Consider the following 23882-nt stretch of genomic DNA (forward strand, 5'->3'; position numbering starts at 1 on the left):
CGACACCCCGACAGCACAGCACCCCCTCAGCGCCGACGCCCCCTCAGCACTGACGCCCCGACAGCGCGGCGCCCCCTCAGCGCCGACACTCCGACAGCGCGGCGCCCCCTCAGCACTGACACCCCGACAGCGCGGCGCCCCCTCAGCACTGACGCTCCGACAGCGCGGCGCCCCCTCAGCACTGACGCTCCGACAGCGCGCGCCCCCTCAGCGCTGACGCTCCGACAGCGCGGCGCCCCCTCAGCACTGACGCTCCGACAGCGCGGCGCCCCCCTCAGCACTGACACCTCGACAGCGCGGCGCCCCTCAGCACTGACGCCCCGACAGCGCGGCGCCCCCTCAGCGCTGACGCCCCTACAGTTGCGGCGCCCCCTCAGCACCGACGCTCTGACAGCGCGGCGCCCCCTCAGGACATGCGCTCCGACATTGCGGCGCCCCCTCAGGACTTACAGTCCGACAGCGCGGCGCCCCCTCAGCTCTGACACCCCGATAGCGCGGCGCCCCCTCAGCACTGACATTCCGACAGCGCGGCGCCCCCTCAGCTCTGACACCCCGACGCCCCCTCAGCACTGACGCCCCGACAGCGCGGCGCTCCCTCAGCGCTGACACTCCGACAGCGCGGCGCCCCCTCAGCGCCGACACTCCGACAGCGCGGTGCCCCCTCAGCACTGACACTCCGACAGCGCGGCGCCCCCTCAGCACTGACACTCCGACAGCGCGGCGCCCCCTCAGCGCTGACACTCCGACAGCACGGCGCCCCCTCATCACTGACACCCCGACAGCGCGGCGCCCCCTCAGCACTGACGCTCCGACAGCACGGCTCCCCTCAGCACTGACACTCCGACAGCGCGGCGCCCCCTCAGCACTGACGCTCCGACAGCGCGGCGCCCCGTCAGCACTGACGCTCCGACAGCGCGGCGCCCCCTCAGCGCCGATGACCCGACAGCGCGGCGCCGACGCCCGGACCAGTGCGGCGCCCCCTCAGCGCCGACGCCCCGACAGCGTGGCGCCCCCTCAGCGCCAACACCCCGACAGCACCCCCTCAGCGCCGACGCCCCCTCAGCACTGACGCCCCGACAGCGCGGCGCCCCCTCAGCGCCGACACTCCGACAGCGCGGCGCCCCCTCAGCGCTGACACTCCGACAGCGCGGCGCCCCCTCAGCGCTGACACCCCGACAGCGCGCCGCCCCCTCAGCGCCGACTCTCCGACAGCGCGGCGGCCCCTCAGCACTGACACTCCGACAGCGCGGCGCCCCTCAGCACTGACACTCCGACAGCGCGGCGCCCCCTCAGCGCTGACACTCCGACAGCGCGGCGCCCCCTCAGTGCCGACACTCCGACAGCGCGGCGCCCCCTCAGCACTGACACCCCGACAGCGCGGCGCCCCCTCAGCACTGACACCCCGACAGCGCGGCGCCCCCTCAGCACTGACACTCCGACAGCGCGGCGCCCCCTCAGCACTGACACTCCGACAGCGCGGCGCCCCCTCAGCGCCGACACCCCGACAGCACGGCGCACCCTCAGCACCGACACTCCGACAGCGCGGCGCCCCCTCAGCACGGCGCCCCCTCAGCACGGACACCCCGACAACGCGGCGCCCCCTCAGCACGGCGCCCCCTCAGCGCCGACACTCCGACAGCACGGCGCCCCCTCAGCACTAACACTCCGACAGCGCGGCGCCCCCTCAGCACGGACAGCCCGACAGCGCGGCGCCCCCTCAGCACGGCGCCTCCTCAGCGCCGACACTCCGACAGCGCGGCGCCCCCTCAGCACGGCGCCTCCTCAGCACTGACACTCCGACAGCGCGGCGGCCCCTCAGCACTGACACTCCGACAGCGCGGTGCCCCCTCAGCACTGACACCCCGACAGCGCGGCGCCACCTCAGCACTGACACCCCGACAGCGCGGCGCCCCCTCAGCACTGACGCTCTGACAGCGCGGCGCCCCCTCAGGACATGCGCTCCGACATTGCGGCGCCCCCTCAGGACTTACGGTCCGACAGCACGGGCGCCCCCTCAGCGCTGACACCCCAACAGCGCGGCGCCCCCTCAGCTCTGACACCCCGACAGCGCGGATCCCCCTCAGCGCTGACACCCCGACAGCGCGGCTCCCCCACAGCACTGACACCCCGACAGCGCGGCGCCCCCTCAGCACTGACACCCCGACAGCGCGGCGCCCCCTCAGCACTGACACCCCGACAGCGCGGCGCCCCCTCAGCACGGACGCTCCGACAGCACGGCCCCCCCACTCAGCGCTGACACCCCGACAGCGCGGCGCCCCCACAGGACTTACGGTCCGACAGCACGGCGCCCCCTCAGCACTGACGCCCCGACAGCGCGGCGCCCCCTCAGCAAGGACACCCCGACAGCGCGGCGCCCCCTCAGCACTGACACCCCGACAGCGCAGCGCCCCCTCAGCGCCGACGCCCCCTCAGCGCCGACAACCCGACAGCGCGGCGCCCTCTTAGCGCCGACGCACCGACAGCGCAGCGCCCCCTCAGCGCGGCGCCCCCTCAGCGCCAACCCGACAGCGCAGCGGCCCCACAGCGCGGTGCCCCCTTAGCGCCGATGCCCCGACAGCGCGGTGCCCCCTTAGCGCCGATGCCCCGACAGCGCGGTGCCCCCTTAGCGCCGATGTCCCGACAGCGCAGTGCCCCCTTAGCGCCGATGCCCCGACAGCGCGGTGCCCCCTTAGTGCCAACGCACCGACAGCACGGTGCCCCCTTAGCGCCGATGACCCGACAGCGCGGCGCCCCCTCAGCGCCGACAACCCGACAGCGCCGCGCCCCGACAGCGCCGCGCCCCCTCAGCGCCGATGACCCGACAGCGCGGCGCCCCCACAGCGCCGACGCCCGGACCAGTGCGGCGCCCTCTCAGCGCCGACGCCCCGACAGCGTGGCGCCCCCTCAGCGCCGACACCCCGACAGCACAGCACCCCCTCAGCGCCGACGCCCCCTCAGCACCGACACCCCGACAGCACAGCACCCCCTCAGCGCCGACGCCCCCTCAGCACCGACGCCCCGACAGCACGGCGCCCCCTCAGCGCCAGCGCCCCAAAGGTGCGGCGCCCCCTCAGCGCCGACACCCCTACAGCGCGGCGCCCCCTCAACGCTGACGCCCCGACACCATGGCGCCCCCTCAGCACTGACGCTCCGACAGCGCGGCACCCCCTCAGCACCAGCGCCCCAAAAGTGCGGCCCAACCCTCAGCGCCAGCGCCCCAGAAGTGCGGCGCCCCCTCAACGCTGACGCCCCGACACCACGGCGCCCCCGCAGCGCTGACGCCCAGACCAGCGCGGCGCCCCCTCAGCGCTGACGCCCGGACAAGCGCGGCGCCCCCTCAGCACCGAGGACCCAACAGCGCGGCGCCCCCTCAGCGCCGACGACCCGACAGCGCGGCCTCCCCAACAGCGCCGATGCCCGGACCAGCGCGGCGCCCCCTCAGCACTGACGCTCCGACAGCGCGGCGCCCCCTCAGCACTGACGCTCCGACAGCGCGGCGCCCCCTCAGCACTGACGCTCCGACAGCGCGGCGCCCCCTCAGCACTGACGCTCCGACAGCGCGGCACCCCCTCAGCGCTGACGCATCCGACTGCGCGGCACCCCCTCAGCACTGACGACCCGACAGCGCGGCGCCCCCTCAGCACTGACACTCCGACAGCGCGGCGCCCCCTCAGCACTGACACTCCGACAGCGCGGCGCCCCCTCAGCACTGACGCCCCGACAGCGCGGCGCCCCCTCAGCACTGACACTCCGACAGCGCGGCGCCCCCTCAGCACTGACAACCCGACAGCGCGGCGCCCCCTCAGCGCTGACGCTCCGACTGCGCGGCACCCCCTCAGCGCTGACGCTCCGACAGCGCGGCGCCCCCTCAGCACTGACGCTCCGACAGCGCGGCGCCCCCCTCAGCACTGACACCTCGACAGCGCGGCGCCCCTCAGCACTGACGCCCCGACAGCGCGGCGCCCCCTCAGCGCTGACGCCCCTACAGTTGCGGCGCCCCCTCAGCACCGACGCTCTGACAGCGCGGCGCCCCCTCAGGACATGCGCTCCGACATTGCGGCGCCCCCTCAGGACTTACAGTCCGACAGCGCGGCGCCCCCTCAGCTCTGACACCCCGATAGCGCGGCGCCCCCTCAGCACTGACATTCCGACAGCGCGGCGCCCCCTCAGCTCTGACACCCCGACGCCCCCTCAGCACTGACGCCCCGACAGCGCGGCGCTCCCTCAGCGCTGACACTCCGACAGCGCGGCGCCCCCTCAGCGCCGACACTCCGACAGCGCGGTGCCCCCTCAGCACTGACACTCCGACAGCGCGGCGCCCCCTCAGCACTGACACTCCGACAGCGCGGCGCCCCCTCAGCGCTGACACTCCGACAGCACGGCGCCCCCTCAGCACTGACACCCCGACAGCGCGGCGCCCCCTCAGCACTGACACTCCGACAGCACGGCTCCCCTCAGCACTGACACTCCGACAGCGCGGCGCCCCCTCAGCACTGACGCTCCGACAGCGCGGCGCCCCCTCAGCACTGACGCTCCGACAGCGCGGCGCCCCCTCAGCGCCGATGACCCGACAGCGCGGCGCCGACGCCCGGACCAGTGCGGCGCCCCCTCAGCGCCGACGCCCCGACAGCGTGGCGCCCCCTCAGCGCCAACACCCCGACAGCACAGCACCCCCTCAGCGCCGACGCCCCCTCAGCACTGACGCCCCGACAGCGCGGCGCCCCCTCAGCGCCGACACTCCGACAGCGCGGCGCCCCCTCAGCGCTGACACTCCGACAGCGCGGCGCCCCCTCAGCGCTGACACCCCGACAGCGCGCCGCCCCCTCAGCGCCGACTCTCCGACAGCGCGGCGGCCCCTCAGCACTGACACTCCGACAGCGCGGCGCCCCTCAGCACTGACACTCCGACAGCGCGGCGCCCCCTCAGCGCTGACACTCCGACAGCGCGGCGCCCCCTCAGTGCCGACACTCCGACAGCGCGGCGCCCCCTCAGCACCGACACTCCGACAGCGCGGCGCCCCCTCAGCACGGCGCCCCCTCAGCACGGACACCCCGACAACGCGGCGCCCCCTCAGCACGGCGCCCCCTCAGCGCCGACACTCCGACAGCACGGCGCCCCCTCAGCACTAACACTCCGACAGCGCGGCGCCCCCTCAGCACGGACAGCCCGACAGCGCGGCGCCCCCTCAGCACGGCGCCTCCTCAGCGCCGACACTCCGACAGCGCGGCGCCCCCTCAGCACGGCGCCTCCTCAGCACTGACACTCCGACAGCGCGGCGGCCCCTCAGCACTGACACTCCGACAGCGCGGTGCCCCCTCAGCACTGACACCCCGACAGCGCGGCGCCACCTCAGCACTGACACCCCGACAGCGCGGCGCCCCCTCAGCACTGACGCTCTGACAGCGCGGCGCCCCCTCAGGACATGCGCTCCGACATTGCGGCGCCCCCTCAGGACTTACGGTCCGACAGCACGGGCGCCCCCTCAGCGCTGACACCCCAACAGCGCGGCGCCCCCTCAGCTCTGACACCCCGACAGCGCGGATCCCCCTCAGCGCTGACACCCCGACAGCGCGGCTCCCCCACAGCACTGACACCCCGACAGCGCGGCGCCCCCTCAGCACTGACACCCCGACAGCGCGGCGCCCCCTCAGCACTGACACCCCGACAGCGCGGCGCCCCCTCAGCACGGACGCTCCGACAGCACGGCCCCCCCACTCAGCGCTGACACCCCGACAGCGCGGCGCCCCCTCAGGACTTACGGTCCGACAGCACGGCGCCCCCTCAGCACTGACGCCCCGACAGCGCGGCGCCCCCTCAGCAAGGACACCCCGACAGCGCGGCACCCCCTCAGCACTGACACTCCGACAGCGCGGCGCTGCCTCAGCACTGATGCCCAGACAGCGCGGCGCCCCCTCAGCACTGACACCCCGACAGCGCAGCGCCCCCTCAGCGCCGACGCCCCCTCAGCGCCGACAACTCGACAGTGTGGCGCCCTCTTAGCGCCGACGCACCGACAGCGCAGCGCCCCCTCAGCGCGGCGCCCCCTCAGCGCCAACAACCCGACAGCGCGGCGCCCCCTCAGCGCCAATTCCCCGACAGCACAGCGCCCCCTCAGCGCCAATGCCCCGACAGCGCAGCGCCCCCTCAGCGCCAAAAACCCGACAGCGCAGCGGCCCCACAGCGCGGTGCCCCCTTAGCGCCGATGCCCCGACAGCGCGGTGCCCCCTTAGCGCCGATGCCCCGACAGCGCGGTGCCCCCTTAGCGCCGATGTCCCGACAGCGCAGTGCCCCCTTAGCGCCGATGCCCCGACAGCGCGGTGCCCCCTTAGTGCCAACGCACCGACAGCACGGTGCCCCCTTAGCGCCGATGACCCGACAGCGCGGCGCCCCCTCAGCGCCGACAACCCGACAGCGCCGCGCCCCCTCAGCGCCGATGACCCGACAGCGCGGCGCCCCCACAGTGCCGACGCCCGGACCAGTGCGGCGCCCACTCAGCGCCGACGCCCCGACAGCGTGGCGCCCCCTCAGCGCCGACACCCCGACAGCACAGCACCCCCTCAGCGCCGACGCCCCCTCAGCACCGACACCCCGACAGCACAGCACCCCCTCAGCGCCGACGCCCCCTCAGCACCGACGCCCCGACAGCACGGCGCCCCCTCAGCGCCAGCGCCCCAAAGGTGCGGCGCCCCCTCAGCGCCGACACCCCTACAGCGCGGCGCCCCCTCAACGCTGACGCCCCGACACCATGGCGCCCCCTCAGCACTGACGCTCCGACAGCGCGGCACCCCCTCAGCACCAGCGCCCCAAAAGTGCGGCCCACCCCTCAGCGCCAGCGCCCCAGAAGTGCGGCGCCCCCTCAACGCTGTCGCCCCGACACCACGGCGCCCCCGCAGCGCTGACGCCCAGACCAGCGCGGCGCCCCCTCAGCGCTGACGCCCGGACAAGCACGGCGCCCCCTCAGCACCGAGGACCCAACAGCGCGGCGCCCCCTCAGCGCCGACGACCCGACAGCGCGGCCTCCCCAACAGCGCCGACGCCCGGACCAGCGCGGCGCCCCCTCAGCACTGACGCTCCGACAGCGCGGCGCCCCCTCAGCACTGACGCTCCGACAGCGCGGCGCCCCCTCAGCGCCGACACTCCGACAGCGCGGCGCCCCCTCAGCGCTGACACTCCGACAGCGCGGCGCCCCCTCAGCGCTGACACCCCGACAGCGCGCCGCCCCCTCAGCGCCGACTCTCCGACAGCGCGGCGGCCCCTCAGCACTGACACTCCGACAGCGCGGCGCCCCTCAGCACTGACACTCCGACAGCGCGGCGCCCCCTCAGCGCTGACACTCCGACAGCGCGGCGCCCCCTCAGTGCCGACACTCCGACAGCGCGGCGCCCCCTCAGCACCGACACTCCGACAGCGCGGCGCCCCCTCAGCACGGCGCCCCCTCAGCACGGACACCCCGACAACGCGGCGCCCCCTCAGCACGGCGCCCCCTCAGCGCCGACACTCCGACAGCACGGCGCCCCCTCAGCACTAACACTCCAACAGCGCGGCGCCCCCTCAGCACGGACACCCCGACAGCGCGGCGCCCCCTCAGCACGGCGCCTCCTCAGCGCCGACACTCCGACAGCGCGGCGCCCCCTCAGCACGGCGCCTCCTCAGCACTGACACTCCGACAGCGCGGCGGCCCCTCAGCACTGACACTCCGACAGCGCGGTGCCCCCTCAGCACTGACACCCCGACAGCGCGGCGCCACCTCAGCACTGACACCCCGACAGCGCGGCGCCCCCTCAGCACTGACGCTCTGACAGCGCGGCGCCCCCTCAGGACATGCGCTCCGACATTGCGGCGCCCCCTCAGGACTTACGGTCCGACAGCACGGGCGCCCCCTCAGCGCTGACACCCCAACAGCGCGGCGCCCCCTCAGCTCTGACACCCCGACAGCGCGGATCCCCCTCAGCGCTGACACCCCGACAGCGCGGCTCCCCCACAGCACTGACACCCCGACAGCGCGGCGCCCCCTCAGCACTGACACCCCGACAGCGCGGCGCCCCCTCAGCACTGACACCCCGACAGCGCGGCGCCCCCTCAGCACGGACGCTCCGACAGCACGGCCCCCCCACTCAGCGCTGACACCCCGACAGCGCGGCGCCCCCTCAGGACTTACGGTCCGACAGCACGGCGCCCCCTCAGCACTTACGCCCCGACAGCGCGGCGCCCCCTCAGCAAGGACACCCCGACAGCGCGGCACCCCCTCAGCACTGACACTCCGACAGCGCGGCGCTGCCTCAGCACTGATGCCCAGACGGCGCGGCGCCCCCTCAGCACTGACACCCCGACAGCGCAGCGCCCCCTCAGCGCCGACGCCCCCTCAGCGCCGACAACCCGACAGTGCGGCGCCCTCTTAGCGCCGACGCACCGACAGCGCAGCGCCCCCTCAGCGCGGCGCCCCCTCAGCGCCAACAACCCGACAGCGCGGCGCCCCCTCAGCGCCAATTCCCCGACAGCACAGCGCCCCCTCAGCGCCAATGCCCCGACAGCGCAGCGCCCCCTCAGCGCCAAAAACCCGACAGCGCAGCGGCCCCACAGCGCGGTGCCCCCTTAGCGCCGATGCCCCGACAGCGCGGTGCCCCCTTAGCGCCGATGCCCCGACAGCGCGGTGCCCCCTTAGCGCCGATGTCCCGACAGCGCAGTGCCCCCTTAGCGCCGATGCCCCGACAGCGCGGTGCCCCCTTAGTGCCAACGCACCGACAGCACGGTGCCCCCTTAGCGCCGATGACCCGACAGCGCGGCGCCCCCTCAGCGCCGACAACCCGACAGCGCCGCGCCCCGACAGCGCCGCGCCCCCTCAGCGCCGATGACCCGACAGCGCGGCGCCCCCACAGTGCCGACGCCCGGACCAGTGCGGCGCCCTCTCAGCGCCGACGCCCCGACAGCGTGGCGCCCCCTCAGCGCCGACACCCCGACAGCACAGCACCCCCTCAGCGCCGACGCCCCCTCAGCACCGACACCCCGACAGCACAGCACCCCCTCAGCGCCGACGCCCCCTCAGCACCGACGCCCCGACAGCACGGCGCCCCCTCAGCGCCAGCGCCCCAAAGGTGCGGCGCCCCCTCAGCGCCGACACCCCTACAGCGCGGCGCCCCCTCAACGCTGACGCCCCGACACCATGGCGCCCCCTCAGCACTGACGCTCCGACAGCGCAGCACCCCCTCAGCACCAGCGCCCCAAAAGTGCGGCCCACCCCTCAGCGCCAGCGCCCCAGAAGTGCGGCGCCCCCTCAACGCTGTCGCCCCGACACCACGGCGCCCCCGCAGCGCTGACGCCCAGACCAGCGCGGCGCCCCCTCAGCGCTGACGCCCGGACAAGCACGGCGCCCCCTCAGCACCGAGGACCCAACAGCGCGGCGCCCCCTCAGCGCCGACGACCCGACAGCGCGGCCTCCCCAACAGCGCCGACGCCCGGACCAGCGCGGCGCCCCCTCAGCACTGACGCTCCGACAGCGCGGCGCCCCCTCAGCACTGACGCTCCGACAGCGCGGCGCCCCCTCAGCACTGACGCTCCGACAGCGCGGCGCCCCCTCAGCACTGACGCTCCGACAGCGCGGCACCCCCTCAGCACTGACGCCCCGACAGCGCGGCGCCCCCTCAGCACTGACACTCCGACAGCGCGGCGCCCCCTCAGCACTGACAACCCGACAGCGCGGCGCCCCCTCAGCGCTGACGCTCCGACTGCGCGGCACCCCCTCAGCGCTGACGCTCCGACAGCGCGGCACCCCCTCAGCGCTGACGCTCCGACTGCGCGGCGCCCCCTCAGCGCTGACGCTCCGACTGCGCTGCGCCCCCTCAGCGCTGACGCTCCGACTGCGCGGCGCCCCCTCAGCGCTGACGCTCCGACTGCGCGGCGCCCCCTCAGCGCTGACGCTCCGACTGCGCGGCGCCCCCTCAGCGCTGACGCTCCGACTGCGCGGCGCCCCCTCAGCGCTGACGCTCCGACTGCGCGGCGCCCCCTCAGCGCTGACGCTCCGACTGCGCGGCGCCCCCTCAGCGCTGACGCTCCGACTGCGCGGCGCCCCCTCAGCACTGACGCTCCCTCAGCACTGACCCTCTGACAGTGCAGCACTCCCCCAGCACTGACCCGAGGAGAGTGCAGTGCAGGTTCAGTCCCCTCTCAGCTGACACCCGCGATTAGCACACCACGCATGGCACCCACATAGTGAGCTGCCCTTACCTGTCTTCCTTCGTTTGAGCGTGACGTAGGGTAAGAGATCGTGCCGGGTGATGATGCGTAAGAGCTGCAGCACCTGCCGGAAGTTGGTCTCGTCGCAGCGGCCCTGGCGCTCCAACGCCAGGAAGAAGTCCCGTCCACTGCGGATCATGCCGCGCTCATAGTCCTCGATGACGTCAACAAAGAGGAAGGAGAGCACCCGCACATCGCGGTGAGTCAGCTGGGCACCCACTATCTGGAACATCCGGTGGAGGGAGTACAACCCGTGCTCCCTGTTGACTTGCTCCTCGGGCCACTGCTGCCCGCTCCCCTTGGCATCGGCCATCCGTCCTCGGAGAACAGACCTGGTGGCCGTTCTGATGAAGAAACACAAACGTACACTGGAGACGGAGAGTCGCAGACGACAATTCCAATGGACCACCTCTAGTTTGGAGCTTTGGAAAGTGATGGTCCAAAAATAATGCAGTGGGGAGGGTTGGCAAAATGGAGGGACTATTCCAAATGAGTAGCAGGGTAACAGACGGTCCCTTCCCCACTCTTTCTCATTGTGCCCCCTCCACGTTCCCCCTGTCGCCGTGCCACCCTTTTTTGCCGGGAAAAGCAGCTCCCCAACCTCACACTGCTTGCTGACAAAAAAATATCCTCCAATAAGAAACAAAGAGTATCTGGCCAGTGGACTGAGGAAGTCCAGTTCGGTTCAGCCCGCTGTCCTGGTTAACACAAGAAAAAGGCAAAAGAGCTTTCACAGAATGACTCCAAGCGAACAGCTGTGGCAATCTTCTAGATATGGGGCCGTGAAGGGTGGTGAGAGTTGAGGCAGGAATTTCCTCCACACTGAGAGCTAAAGGATACTTCAAACTGGGTTGGGAAATACAAAAATAAGCCCTTCGTTGGGGTTAGGCCAAAAATAGGCTAAGACTCCCTTTCCCTTCCCGTCCCCAAAGTATTTCTTAGCACCTTTACTTTGCTGAGCCCTTGGAAGCAAGTTGCTGCTTGGGTTAGAGTAGCTGACCAGGCCAAATCAAGGGATACTGGGAAAGTCTCTGAGGGGAGCCAGGACCTGTCAAGTCGAACTGGCACTCTCGATCCTGTGGAGGAAAGCTCCAAGGATTTGAGAAGTGTGACTGACCCCTTGAGGCAGTGTCCTGGCTCTCGGCTATTCGGACCGAGGGAGGGGGGCAACAACGTGCCAAAAGAGAGTCTTGGAAAGGGAGTTTAGGGATGAGGGAGAAGAGGACAGCAGATTCAGAGGGTTAGGGAAAACTCTTAAGTAGAATTGGACCTCTCAGAGGGAATATAAGGGAGGGGATTTGGTCAATCCTAGGAGCTGGATTCTGGCTTCCTGATGATGGCCGTGGTCTGAATGGTCAACCAGGTCAAAATGAGGTCTTGGAGAACAGCATGGGACTGATATTGACCAAAGACCTTCTCTTGGGGGCTGTCAATGGGCAAGGGGGCAGGCGGCCATCTTGAATGCTGACCCTTGAATTGGGGGGGTTGGGTATTGTTGTTTTTTTATGTCTTTCTCTTTCTTCTTACTCCTTTCTACGTCTCTCTTTCCCCCGTTTCTCTTGCCGCTTGACGCCGCACCGCTTCTCTCAGAACGAAAGCCAAAGCTTCCACCATATCGGCTCCGCCATCTTCCTCTGCTGGACCTTGGAAGGAGGAGGAGGCGGGAGGGGGGCGTGGCCTCCGTCATGGCCGGGGGGGAAAGTGGTGACGCCGCGCGGCCGGCTGGATGTTGTAGTTTCCCAGCCACGTTTGCCCTTTCTGTCCAAAGGAGCCTGCTGGCCAAATGAACTACAGTTCCCGTCAGGCCGCTGGCGCTTCGATCCCCGCCCCGATCTCTCAGCCCACCTCTCTCCTTCTGACGGAATCACGCTCTTACGTCAGCAGGGCAGGGATTTGCGGGGGAGTGGGGGGGGGACGGCGGCGCTGCCTGCCGGGAGTTGACGTTCCAGCCTGCTGTGTTAGTGTGGGTAGAGTTACCAACTGCGCACGCGTGCCGTTGGCACTACAGCTCCCATGATGCCACTGGCGGTCGCCTGGCCGCGCGGACCTCTGGGCGATGTCGTTTGTGGAGGGGACTGCAACCCAGGGACGGGCAGACACAGGGACTACATTACCCTGAATGCACGGCGCGTTCACCTCACCACATGACATCCGGGGGAAGGGGCGGGGGGAAGTTTGGTCCAAATTTACTGGATCGTCCTAATGTCATCCTTTTCCATTGATTTCCAGTTCAGGTTCCTTATGTTTTTATTTCTTAATCCGCCCTAGATCCTATGGATTGCCTCCGCCAAGTGTTCGCTTTGTACATTGCTAGGCACCATCCACATTTACTCTCCCTTCCACACTGCAGTGAGTCTAGATGAGGAGGCACTCATTGATTTGGTTGGATGGCCCCTTTTTGGGGTGCGTCACCATTTTTGTGAAGGGCATCGCCTGACTGATCGCCCCACCATGTTATCTGTTATCCGCCATGTTACTTAGGGGCACAGTAAGCGGCGCCGCCGCAGCACCAGGCCGCCATCTTGTTGCGGGGCAAAGCAAAGTCTGCATTCCCGTCCGGTGCTGCGGCTGTCCGCCATGTTTATGAGGGGCAGTTTCGAAAGAGCTCTCTGGAGCGGGGGGCAAATAAATCATTTGCCATTTGCACTTGAACAAACAATTTAACTGACTGACCACCCCACCATGTAGCTAGGTTGGCACTTAAAAATAACATAATTAACGCATTAACATAGGGAGGCTGCTTTTAGGAAAAAAAACCGTCAGTGAAATGGAAAGAAGGATCGAAGTTGGGTTAGGCTCTGCTTATAGATGGTTTGGCTTCCACAGAAAGGAGAATGCGCCCCTCACAAAGATGGCGGTTAGCCCTCGGTTAACCGCCGTTATGCCGATCTAGTGAGAAGGAGTGCCCCGCATCAAGATGGGCGCCCAAAATGGACGCCGACGCATTGCCCCTTACAAAGATGGCGGGCCCAACCAGCCCTCCCCGCGCGCTGATTGGCCCGGTCTCCCCTCAGGAAGATGGCGGACGGGCGGATGTGACGGTTTGGAGCAGTCGGTGGGTTTCCGCTAACCCGGTCAGTGAAGGTCGGGCTGATGGCGGCGGCGGTGCGGGCTCTGCTCAGAGCCGGGGGGAATCCGGGCCGATCTCGGCAACTGCTCCAGCGGAGGGTAGGGGCCGCGCTGTCTGCCGGCTCCATTCCCGACAGGTAACAATGTCACAGAGGCCGGGGGTGCGGAGGCCTGGTTTTGGAGGGGGGAGGGGGATTGGGGGAGGAGTAGAGTGGGGGAGGGGCTTGGGGTGAGGGGTGGTCCTGCAGAGGATGGTTGGTGGTGGGGCGATGGGGGTGGCGCTGATGGAGGGGATTGGGATGAGAGGTGGGATGTCTTGGCTGGGGGAGTGTGCCTGCGGGCAGTGCCTGTGTCTGAGGGGGTGGGGGGAGCGTCTGCGGAACGTCTGTGGGGGGGAGCGTCTGCGGAGGGGGGAGCGTCTGCGGAGGGGGGAGCGTCTGCGGAGGGGGGAGCGTCTGCGGAGGGGGGAGCGTCTGCGGAGGGGGGAGCGCCTGCGGAGGGGGGAGCGCCTGCGGAGGGGGGAGCGCCTGCGGAGGGGGGAGCGTCTGCGGAGGGGGGAGGCGGGGGGAGCCTCTGCGGTGGGGGGGGGGTGTGGGGCAGACGTCTGCGGTGGGGGGGCGCGGGGGGAACGTCTACGGTGGGGGGGGCGTGGGGGGAGCGTCTGCGGAGGGGGGGCAGCGGGGGGAGCGTTGGCGAGGGGGGGGCAGAGCGTCGGCGAGGGGGGGTGGATCGTCAGCGCGGGGGGTGCCGCGGCACGTGTGGGGGAGGCGTGGGGAGCATCAGTGAGGGGTGCAGCGGGGGGGGGGGGTGCGGAGCGTGTGGGGGTGGCGGGGGGAGCGTCGGTGAGGGGTGCAGCGGGGGGGGGGGGGGTGCGGAGCGTGTGGGGGTGGCGGTGGGAGTGTTTCCTGGAGAACGGACACCAAGGAATTAAATTGCAGTTGTTTTTTATGGGGGGATGAGTTACTGTCCCTGTTTTCTCTCTTTCCCGCTCAGGGGTGCGAGGCAATGGCAGCCTGACCCGGAATGGCTGCAGCAATATGAAGGGGCAGTGATGTACCCCACCGAAATCACAGCCAAGTGGAAACCACCCCCCTGGAACGGTAAGAGAGGCTGGTGGGAGCGAAGGGACAAGGGCAATCCAGCTGTTTTCACTCTGAGCTTCCTCCGCTCTGCCATCCAGGGCTGAGGAAGGTCGTTCTGGTTTGTGTTCACAATGGCTGACTGGCAAACCCATCTTTTTCTCCCTCTTTTCCCCTCCAACTCCCTGTGTACACGCCGCCTTCACAGACAAAGACCCACCAAAGGACAGGAAGGTTACCAACTTCGTCCTCAACTTTGGTCCTCAGCATCCTGCAGCCCATGGAGTCCTGCGTCTGGTCATGGAGCTGAGCGGGGAGTCCGTGAAGAAATGTGACCCTCACATCGGCCTCCTGCACCGGGGCACAGAGAAGCTCATTGAATACAAAACCTACCTGCAGGTACGTCCTCTCCCCTCAGGAACTCACCAGCTGCTTTCCTTGCCGCACTGTCAGAGGGTCAGTACTGAGGGAGTGCTGCACTGTCAGAGGGTCAGTACTGAGGGAGTGCTGCACTGTCAGAGGGTCAGTACTGAGGGAGTGCTGCACTGTCAGAGGGTCAGTGCTGAGGGAGTGCTGCACTGTCAGAGGGTCAGTACTGAGGGAGCGCTGCACTGTCAGAGGCTCAGTACTGAGGGAGTGCTGCACTGTCAGAGGGTCAGTACTGAGGGAGTGCTGCACTGTCAGAGGGTCAGTACTGAGGGAGTGCTGCACTGTCAGAGGGTCAGTACTGAGGGAGTGCTGCACTGTCAGAGGGTCAGTACTGAGGAAGTGCTGCACTGTCAGAGGGTCAGTGCTGAGGGAGTGCTGCACTGTCAGACGGTCAGTGCTGAGGGAGTGCTGCACTGTCAGACGGTCAGTGCTGAGGGAGTGCTGCACTGTCAGAGGGTCAGTGCTGAGGGAGTGCTGCACTGTCAGAGGGTCAGTGCTGAGGGAGTGCTGCACTGTCAGAGGGTCAGTACTGAGGGAGTGCTGCACTGTCAGAGGGTCAGTGCTGAGGGAGTGCTGCACTGTCAGAGGGTCAGTGCTGAGGGAGCGCTGCACTGTCAGTGGGTCAGTACTGAGGGAGCGCTGCACTGTCAGAGGGTCAGTACTGAGGGAGTGCTGCACTGTCAGAGGGTCAGTACTGAGGGAGTGCTGCACTGTCAGAGGGTCAGTACTGAGGAAGTGCTGCACTGTCAGAGGGTCAGTGCTGAGGGAGTGCTGCGCTGTCAGACGGTCAGTGCTGAGGGAGTGCTGCACTGTCAGACGGTCAGTGCTGAGGGAGTGCTGCACTGTCAGAGGGTCAGTGCTGAGGGAGTGCTGCACTGTCAGGGGGTCAGTGCTGAGGGAGTGCTGCACTGTCAGAGGGTCAGTACTGAGGGAGTGCTGCACTGTCAGAGGGTCAGTACTGAGGGAGCGCTGCACTGTCAGTGGGTCAGTACTGAGGGAGCGCTGCACTGTCAGAGGGTCAGTACTGAGGGAGTGCTGCACTGTCAGAGGGTCAGTGCTGAGGGAGCGCTGCACTGTCAGTGGGTCAGTACTGAGGGAGCGCTGCACTGTCAGAGGGTCAGTACTGAGGGAGCGCTGCACTGTCAGACGGTCAGTGCTGAGCGAGTGCTGCACTGTCAGACGGTCAGTGCTGAGGGAGTGCTGCACTGTCAGAGGGTCAGTACTGAGGGAGTGCTGCACTGTCAGACGGTCAGTACTGAGGGAGTGCTGCACTGTCAGAGGGTCAGTACTGAGGGAGTGCCGCACTGTCAAGAGGGTCAGTACTGAGGGAGTGCTGCACTGTCAGAGGGTCAGTACTGAGGGAGTGCCGCACTGTCAAGAGGGTCAGTACTGAGGGAGTGCTGCAGCAGCTGCCCCCTCGGTTGGATATCGAAGAGCGCACGGTGTATCTGATGTTCCCGGACTCTCCCTGGTGTCCTGGGGCCAATATTTATCCCTGTCAACAGAATGATGCTGATCCAGCCACGAGCATGTGGCCTGTTGTGGGATCTTGCTGTTTGCAGATTGGCTGCCCTCATTACAGCAGTGATGACACTGCCGAACCTACCTTGCTGCCTGTGAAAGGTGCTGGATATGTGAAAAGGTACATGCGCCTTTTTATTGAACCCAGAGTGAGTCTGTCACCCAGTGGCTCCCCAGTGTACTGACACCATCGAAGGCCCAACAACCAGCAGCGCTTCAGCAGCTGGTGTGTTTAGTTTAGTAAGTGTTTTAACAACACCAGATACCATTAGCTACCAAATAAACCTGTTGGACTTTAACCTGGTGTTGTTAAAACTCTTACTGTATTTACCCCAGTCCAACGCCGGCATCTCCACATCGTGTTCAGTTTAAGCAGGATGAGCAGGGATTTAGTCCAGGAGAAATGTTTGTCGCTGCAGTTCTCTTCCTCAGAGGGCAGTGGATGTCACTGAATATATTCTACGTTGTGTTGGACAGACCTTCGATCAACAAGGAGTAGAGGATTTTTCTGGCAAATCAGTAAAACTAAATTGAGGGAGGAAAGTAGAAGAGAAAATAAATCAACCCGGCATCAAACATAAACAAACTCCTGAGGAAAGTCTGCATGTTCTCCGTGTCTGCGTGGGTTTCCTCCGGGTGCTCCGGTTTCCTCCCACAGTCCAAAGATGTGTGGATGGGCAGCACAGTTAGCCTCACAGCCCCAGGGTCCCAGGTTCAATTCCCAGCTTGGGTCACTGTGTGGAGTTTGCACGTTCTCCCCGTGTCTGTGTGGGTTTCCTCCCACAGCCCATGTGCGGGTTAGGTTGATTGGCCGTGCTAAATTGACCGTAATGTCAGGGGATTCGCAGGGTAAATACATGGGGTTATGGGGATTGGGCCTGGGTGGGATTGTGGTTGGTACAGACCCGATGGGCCAAATGGCCTCCTTCTGCACTGCAGGGATTCTATGACGGAAAGCTCAAAAATTACAACCAAAGGGATTAATCAGGCATCCCAGTCCCCCTGGTGCCCAGTGGCTACAAAGACCTCGACCAAGCTGCAGACACTGCGCGCTCCCTCTCCAAAAGCACCCCCATGGGGGAAGGGCAGACAGGCTGGACGGACCAACCCCTCGATCGCCTGTTGGCGGCGAGCTCAGCCAGGGGCAGCTTTGGGTGGTGGCACCGGGTGCCCGTAGAACAGGAGCCACGTGGGTGAAAGGTCTTTCAGGAAATGAAACAGGGGTGCGGCCTATACCCAATCAGGTATGCCTGATCCATGGACTGCACAAGGCCGCAAAAAGGCGCAGGGATCTTGGGAGACCGTGAATCGACAGAAGCTATGGTTGTTATGGGGCTGTGACGTGCGAGACTTCCACCCGCTGTCCCCGATGATAAGAGGGAGGACTGCCTCACATGCGCCCGAACACACAGGTGAAGGCACGGAGGGCATGTCCTCGAGGTGCCTCGGCTCATTGGGTAACAGATGGTATCAGCTATGGGCTGGACATCCACTGATGATGTGGAGATGCCGGCGTTGGACTGGGGTAAACACAGTAAGAAGTTTAACAACACCAGGTTAAAGTCCAACAGGTTTACCAAATAAACCTGTTGGACTTTAACCTGGTGTTGTTAAACTTCTTACTGTATCCACTGATGCCCAGCATGCCACTTCAAATGGTGTCAACCAGCACCTCTCCGATCCTGGTCACCCAGGTGGCCGCACTTCTTCCTGGCCAATGTTGAGTGTCGGGATAATGGAAGCCAGGCAGTAAAGTGGAGTTAAGGCCATAATCAGATCAGCCATGAGCTCGCTCAATGGTTGTTGGAGCAGCCTCTCAGGGTTGAATGGCCGAATCCTGCCCTTTACATGGGTTGCTGCTGGGGAGGCGAGTATTTATTGCCCATCCCTAATCGTCCCTTGAGAAGGTGGTGGTGAACTGCTGCAGTCCCTGAGGTGTAGGTACACCCACATTGCTGTTAGGGAGGGAGTTCCAGAATTTTGACCCAGTGAAGGAACGGTGATATATTTCCCAGTCAGGATGGTGAGTGACTTGGAGGGGAATCTCCAGGTGGTGGTGTTCCCAGGTATCTGCTGCTCTTGTCCTTCTAGATAGTAGTGGTCGTGGGTTTGGAAGGTGCTGCCTAAGGAACCTTGGTGAGTTCCTTCAGTGCATCTTGTAGATGGTACACACGGCTGCCACTGTGTCGGTGGTGGAAGGTGTCGGTGTTTGTGGAAGGGGTAACAATCAAGTGGGGCTGCTTTGTCCTGGATGGTGTTGAGCTTCTTGAAAGTTGTTGGAGCTTCACTCATCCAGGCAAGTGGGGAGAATCACATCACACTCCTGACTTGTGTCTTGTAGATGGTGGACAGACTTTGGGGAGTCAGGAGGTGAGTTACTCACTGCAGGATTCCCAGCCTCTGACCTGCTCTCGTAGCCACAGTATTTATGTGGCTGGTCCAGCTCAGTTTCTGGTTAATGGCAACCCCAGGGCGTTGATATTGGGGGATTCAGTGACGGTAATACCATTGAATGTCAAGGGTTGGGGTTTTTTTCAGAGACTAAGTAATGCTGAAACTTCAGCTAATACAGAGACTCATGTATCCTGACTAAAGGCGTATCTTTATTTGACCAGCGATCTCTGGGAGAGATGGCATTGGTCAGTCCAACACCTCTCTAAAGAGAAGGCCCTGACCATTCCAATACCACTCTGAAGTTACAATACATCAGACAGGACATTTATACATTTGAGTTTGCTTTTCCCGCCTTCCCATTAGTTATTAACCAGTCATCATTAGTACAAATCAATCATTGTTAATAGTTGTCTTGTACCTTAGCCAATTACATTCTACCCTCTGCCATCACAGGATTTTATTGGTCCATAGAATCCAGATGCTTCTTCCCCCTGTCGCTCAGCAACCCCAGATGTTTAGCTACAGAGTTCAAAGGTGCCGTTCTCACCAACTCTCAATTATGTCAGACAGTTGATGTTCCCGTATCTGAGAAGCGCTGTCTTATCAGTACCAATTGAACAGCTCTATTCATACTATGGCTTTGGAAACCCATACTGTCCTTATGCTAATAAGAATATACACATTCTGTGGTTTCATTGTTCCAAAGAATGTGGTTTGTCTCACTAAGCCTTCATCCCATCATGCTGCTGGGTAGCCTGCCTTTGGCTAAAGTGCACAGATTACTTGAAAAATACATCTGAAAAACATTTAAAAATCCAAAACACATGCTTAAATCAGAAATACTTGTTCAAATCTCTTTCTTGTTTAAATCTCTTACTGTGATTATATGGTCTTTACGCAGACAGTAGCCCCCTGTAAGTCTGATCTGGAGTCATTCACTCAGCGCTAGTCGTTTTATTCATGTCTTAAATCCCTGATTATTTGAAATTTCTCTAACAGGGTGATAGATCGATCCTCTCTTGTTGGAGATGGTCATTGGCTGCTGCTTGTGTGGTGCGGATGTTACCCGTGTGCGGGCCACCCGATGTTGCTGACATTTTCTCTCTCTGTTTTTTCTAGGCCCTCCCATATTTTGACCGCCTGGATTATGTCTCCATGATGTGTAATGAACAATGCTATTCCCTGGCTGTGGAAAAGTTGCTGAACATCCGCCCTCCGATCCGTGCCCAGTGGATACGAGGTAAGGCTGTCCGTCGGGTGGACACTGTGGCGTTGTCTGTCACTATTGGCATCTCGGCAGTGTGGGGCATCCCCCCCCCCTCAGTCTATGTGGCTGGGGACAGAGGAGAATGTAGGTGGGTTCGCCATCCACACGGGCAGGGAGAAATTTGAGTGTGGCTGCGGAGCACTCTAACCCTGTGACTGTCTTGATCCTCTCTGCCGCCTTTGACCCTATCTGTTTTGTTCTCCCTCCACCAGTCCTCTTTGGCGAGCTCACGCGGATTCTAAACCACATCATGGCTATCACCACCCACGCCCTGGATATTGGAGCCATGACCCCTTTCTTCTGGATGTTTGAGGAGCGGGAGAAGGTGAGGATCATGGAGGGATGGGTGAGAGACAGAGCCACTCTCTGCTGGCTTGACAAGTCAACCGAAAAATAACTAACCAATTAATCGCTGCCAAACTATTGAACGGGTTAACGACTTATTAATGGAGATAATTGACTCAGTGGTTAATTCAGATTTAGCGGGTTAGACAATTGACTAAACAACCAAATGATTCCGTAAAGAACTAGCTCATCAACTAATTGACTAATTTGCAAACTAATTGAGTAATTGACTAAAACATGAAAATACAATTTGCGAATGAATTAACGAATGGCACCAATTGACTATTAATTCTCTGAAACCATCAAATTGATTTATTATTGAACTAACAGTGAAACAGTGGTTAGCACTGCTGCCTCACAGCGCCAAGGACCCGGCTTCGATTCCGGCCTTGGGTCACTGTGTGGAGTTTGCACATTCTCTCCGTGTCTGCGTGGGTTTCCTCCGGGTGCTCCAGTTTCCTCCCACAGTCCAAAGATGTGCAGGTTAGGTAGATTGGCCGTGCTAAATTGCCCCTCAGTGTCAGGAGGATTAGGAGGGTAGATACGGAGGATTATGGGAATAGAGCTTGGGTTGGATGGTTGTCGGTGCAGATTCGATGGGCCAAATGACGACCTTCTGCACTCTTGGGATTCTATGATTCTATGAACTTGTGAACAAATTAATAACCTCTTTCTCACCTTTCTCTTTCTCAATCCCTTCTGTCTCTCTCATTCTTTCTCTATCCTTCATTTTCTCTCTCACTCCCGATCCCCTATTTTTCTCTCTCACTCTCTTTCTAACTCTTCTTTCCTTTCTCGCTCTCCTGTCTTTTTTCCCGTCACTCTTTTTTTCTCTCTGCAGATGTTTGAATTTTATGAGAGAGTGTCCGGAGCTCGGATGCATGCAGCCTATGTCCGACCAGGCGGTGTCCACCAGGTCAGGGGGATGTGGAGGGGGTTGGGGGTGGGGGGGGGGGGGTGTGACGTTGTTGGAGGGAGGGGGTGGGGGGACGTGGGGCAGGGTCGGGAGGTTACAGTTACGGGTGTCGGGGATGTTGGGTTGTGATGCTCCCAACCGCAGCTTTCCGCTCGAGCCACCCTCCCCGCAGTCTTGTGTGTGATCTCCAATGGTGGCTCACCCTTCTCAGTACCTATCTCCTCATTTGCAGGATCTACCCCTCGGCTTAATGGACGATATTTACGAGTTTATCAAGAACTTCTCCATTCGCATCGATGAGGTTGAGGAGGTGAGGCTCACCGTAACTGCTTAGGCCATATTTTCTCATAACATTCACCAAACTGTTGCCCCCGCCTCCTTTCTCTCTCTCTCCCTCCCCTCGCGCTGCCTTCTCTCTCTCTCCTCTTGCTGCCTTCTCTCTTTCCCCTCTTGCTGCCTCCTCTCTCTCTCTCTCCCCTCTTGCTGCCTCTTCTCTCTCGCACTCTCTCTCCTCTTGCTGCCTTCTCTCTTTCCCCTCTTGCTGCCTCCTCTCTCTCCCTCTCCCCTCTTGCTGCCTCTTCTCTCTCGCACTCTCTCTCCTCATGCTGCCTTCTCTCGGTCAGAGGGCGGAGCAGAGCGTAACTGTGAGTATAAAACTAACTTACCGGTGAAGGTGATTGGCGGCTGCAGGTCACATTTGCATAAGTGCAGTCACTGTGACTAGAAGGTGGTTTGTGGAGGAGCTGCTGTGAGGGGGCAGTTACTACTTCAGTGTTTCCCTCCCTCCCTCCTCCTCTAACCAAAAAAAAAGTCGGCAGGAGGACCACAAGCAAGAGAGAGGTAAATTGCGATTCTTTTATCCGTACAAGGGCAATATGGCAGCTAGGGCAGTTGCATGCTCCTCCTGCCAGATGTGGGCAATTAGGGAGCAATCTAGTCTCCCTGACAGCTTTGCCTGCAGGAAGTGTGTCCAGTTGCAGCTCCTCACAGTTCGCATTGTTCGGTTGGAGCGGCAGGTGGATGCACTGCGGAGCATACAGGAGGCAGAGAGTGTGATAGACACTAGTTACAGGGAGGTTGTCACACCACAGGTTCAGACAGGTAGATGGGTGACTGCCAGGAGAGGCAGGTAGGTGGTGCAGGAGTCTCCTGTGTCTATTCCCCTTTCAAACAGGCATATCATTTTGGATGCTGTTGAGCGTGATAGCCTGTCAGGGGGAGGTACCAGCAACAGCCAGGCCTGTGACACCACAGCTTGTTCTGCTGTGGGAAAGGGTCGGGCAAAGAGCAAGTGAGCAGTAGTGATAGGGGACTCGCTAGTTAGAGGCACAGACAGGCCTTTCTGTGGCCGCAATCGAGACTCCAGGATGGTGTGTTGCCTCCCTGGTGCCAGGGTCAAGGACATCTCTGAGCGATTGCAGGACATTCTTAAGGGGGAGGGTGCGCAGCCAGAGGTCGATGTACATATTGGTACCAACGACATAGGTAGGAAAAGGGATGAGGTCCTGAAATGTGAATATAGAGAGTTAGGCAGAAGGCTAACGTGCAGGACCTCGAAGGTAGTAATTTCAGGACTACTACTGCTGCCACTTGCTAGTGAGAGTAGGAATAGGAGGATTAGGCAGATGAATGCCTGGCTTGAGAGCTGGTGCAGGGGGCAGGGATTTCGATTTTTGGATTATTGGGATCTTTTCTGGGGAAGGACTGATCTGTTCAAGAGGGATGGGTTACATTTGAACTGGAGGGGGACTAACATCCTGGCGGGGAGATTTGCTAGAGCCACTCGGGAGGGTTTAAACTCGTTTGGCAGGGGGGTGGGACCCAAAGCACTAGGGAGACAGAAGAGAAGTTTGAGGACAGCACGGAAGTTAAAGAGAGCACATTAAATAGTAAAGGCAGTGTCAGTAATCCTAGGATCAGACAGAGAGCAAGGGAAGTCCAGATTAAACTGCATTTATTTCAATGCAAGAGGCCTGACGGGCAAGGCAGATGAACTCAGGGCATTGATGGGTACGTGGGATCGGGATATTATAGCAATTACTGAAACATGGCTAAGGGAGGGACAGGACTGGCAGCTCAATGTTCCAGGGTATAGATGCGATAGGAAAGATAGGAAAGAAAGAGGTAAGAGAGGAGAGGGAGTTGCACTTTTGATTAGGGAAAGCATCACGGCCGTACTGAGAGGGGATATATCCGAGGGTTCAGCCACTGAGTCTATATGGGTAGAACTGCGAAATAAGAAGGGGGAAATCACTTTGATAGGGTTCTACTATAGGCCCCCAAATAGCGGGAAATTGAGGAGCAAATATGTAAGGAGATTACAGATAGCTCCAAGAAAAATAGGGTGGTAATAGTCAGAGATTTTAACTTTCCCAACATTGACTGGGACAGCCATAGTATTAGAGGGTTGGATGGAGAGAAATTTGTTGAGTGTATTCAGGAGGAATTTCTCATTCAGTATTGTAGGCGGGCATAAATTTTGTGGGTATTAGGATTAGAATATTTCTTAAACTATAACTCGATAAATGAAGCAAAACAGGACAGCATTCAGCCAGAAAGGTGTGAGTAAGGCAAGCAGGCATCTTTTAAACACAGAAACCAGGTTGACAAAGACTCAGGAACTCGCATCAAT

General features: G+C 62.7%; 2 protein-coding genes across 3 annotated transcripts in view; one reads left to right on the top strand and one right to left on the bottom strand.

Moving 5' to 3' along the window:
- The window catches only part of dedd (death effector domain containing), a 51842-nt gene extending 39974 nt beyond the window's left edge, over positions 1 to 11868 (bottom strand). Inside the window, exons 1-2 of one of the 2 annotated variants that reach the window (XM_078205466.1) lie at positions 11758 to 11868; positions 10222 to 10928 (exon numbers count right to left, since the gene is read on the bottom strand). In XM_078205466.1, the coding sequence (XP_078061592.1) occupies positions 10222 to 10543 (322 nt within the window). In that variant the 5' untranslated portion in view covers positions 10544 to 10928; positions 11758 to 11868. Of the gene's footprint in view, positions 1 to 10221 lie in introns of both variants that reach the window. The other variant, XM_078205465.1, reaches the window with a different exon arrangement.
- Positions 11869 to 13253: 1385 nt separating this feature from the next.
- ndufs2 (NADH:ubiquinone oxidoreductase core subunit S2) overlaps positions 13254 to 23882 on the top strand; it is a 42193-nt gene continuing 31564 nt past the window's right edge. The window contains exons 1-7 of the mRNA XM_078205464.1: positions 13254 to 13436; positions 14293 to 14399; positions 14587 to 14777; positions 19842 to 19962; positions 20202 to 20314; positions 21176 to 21250; positions 21483 to 21560. Of these exons, the coding sequence (XP_078061590.1) occupies positions 13324 to 13436; positions 14293 to 14399; positions 14587 to 14777; positions 19842 to 19962; positions 20202 to 20314; positions 21176 to 21250; positions 21483 to 21560 (798 nt within the window). The 5' untranslated portion in view covers positions 13254 to 13323. The remainder of the gene's footprint in view (positions 13437 to 14292; positions 14400 to 14586; positions 14778 to 19841; positions 19963 to 20201; positions 20315 to 21175; positions 21251 to 21482; positions 21561 to 23882) is intronic.

The sequence above is a fragment of the Mustelus asterias genome, unplaced genomic scaffold, assembly GCF_964213995.1.
Source record: "Mustelus asterias unplaced genomic scaffold, sMusAst1.hap1.1 HAP1_SCAFFOLD_760, whole genome shotgun sequence".
Lineage (NCBI taxonomy): Eukaryota > Metazoa > Chordata > Chondrichthyes > Carcharhiniformes > Triakidae > Mustelus > Mustelus asterias.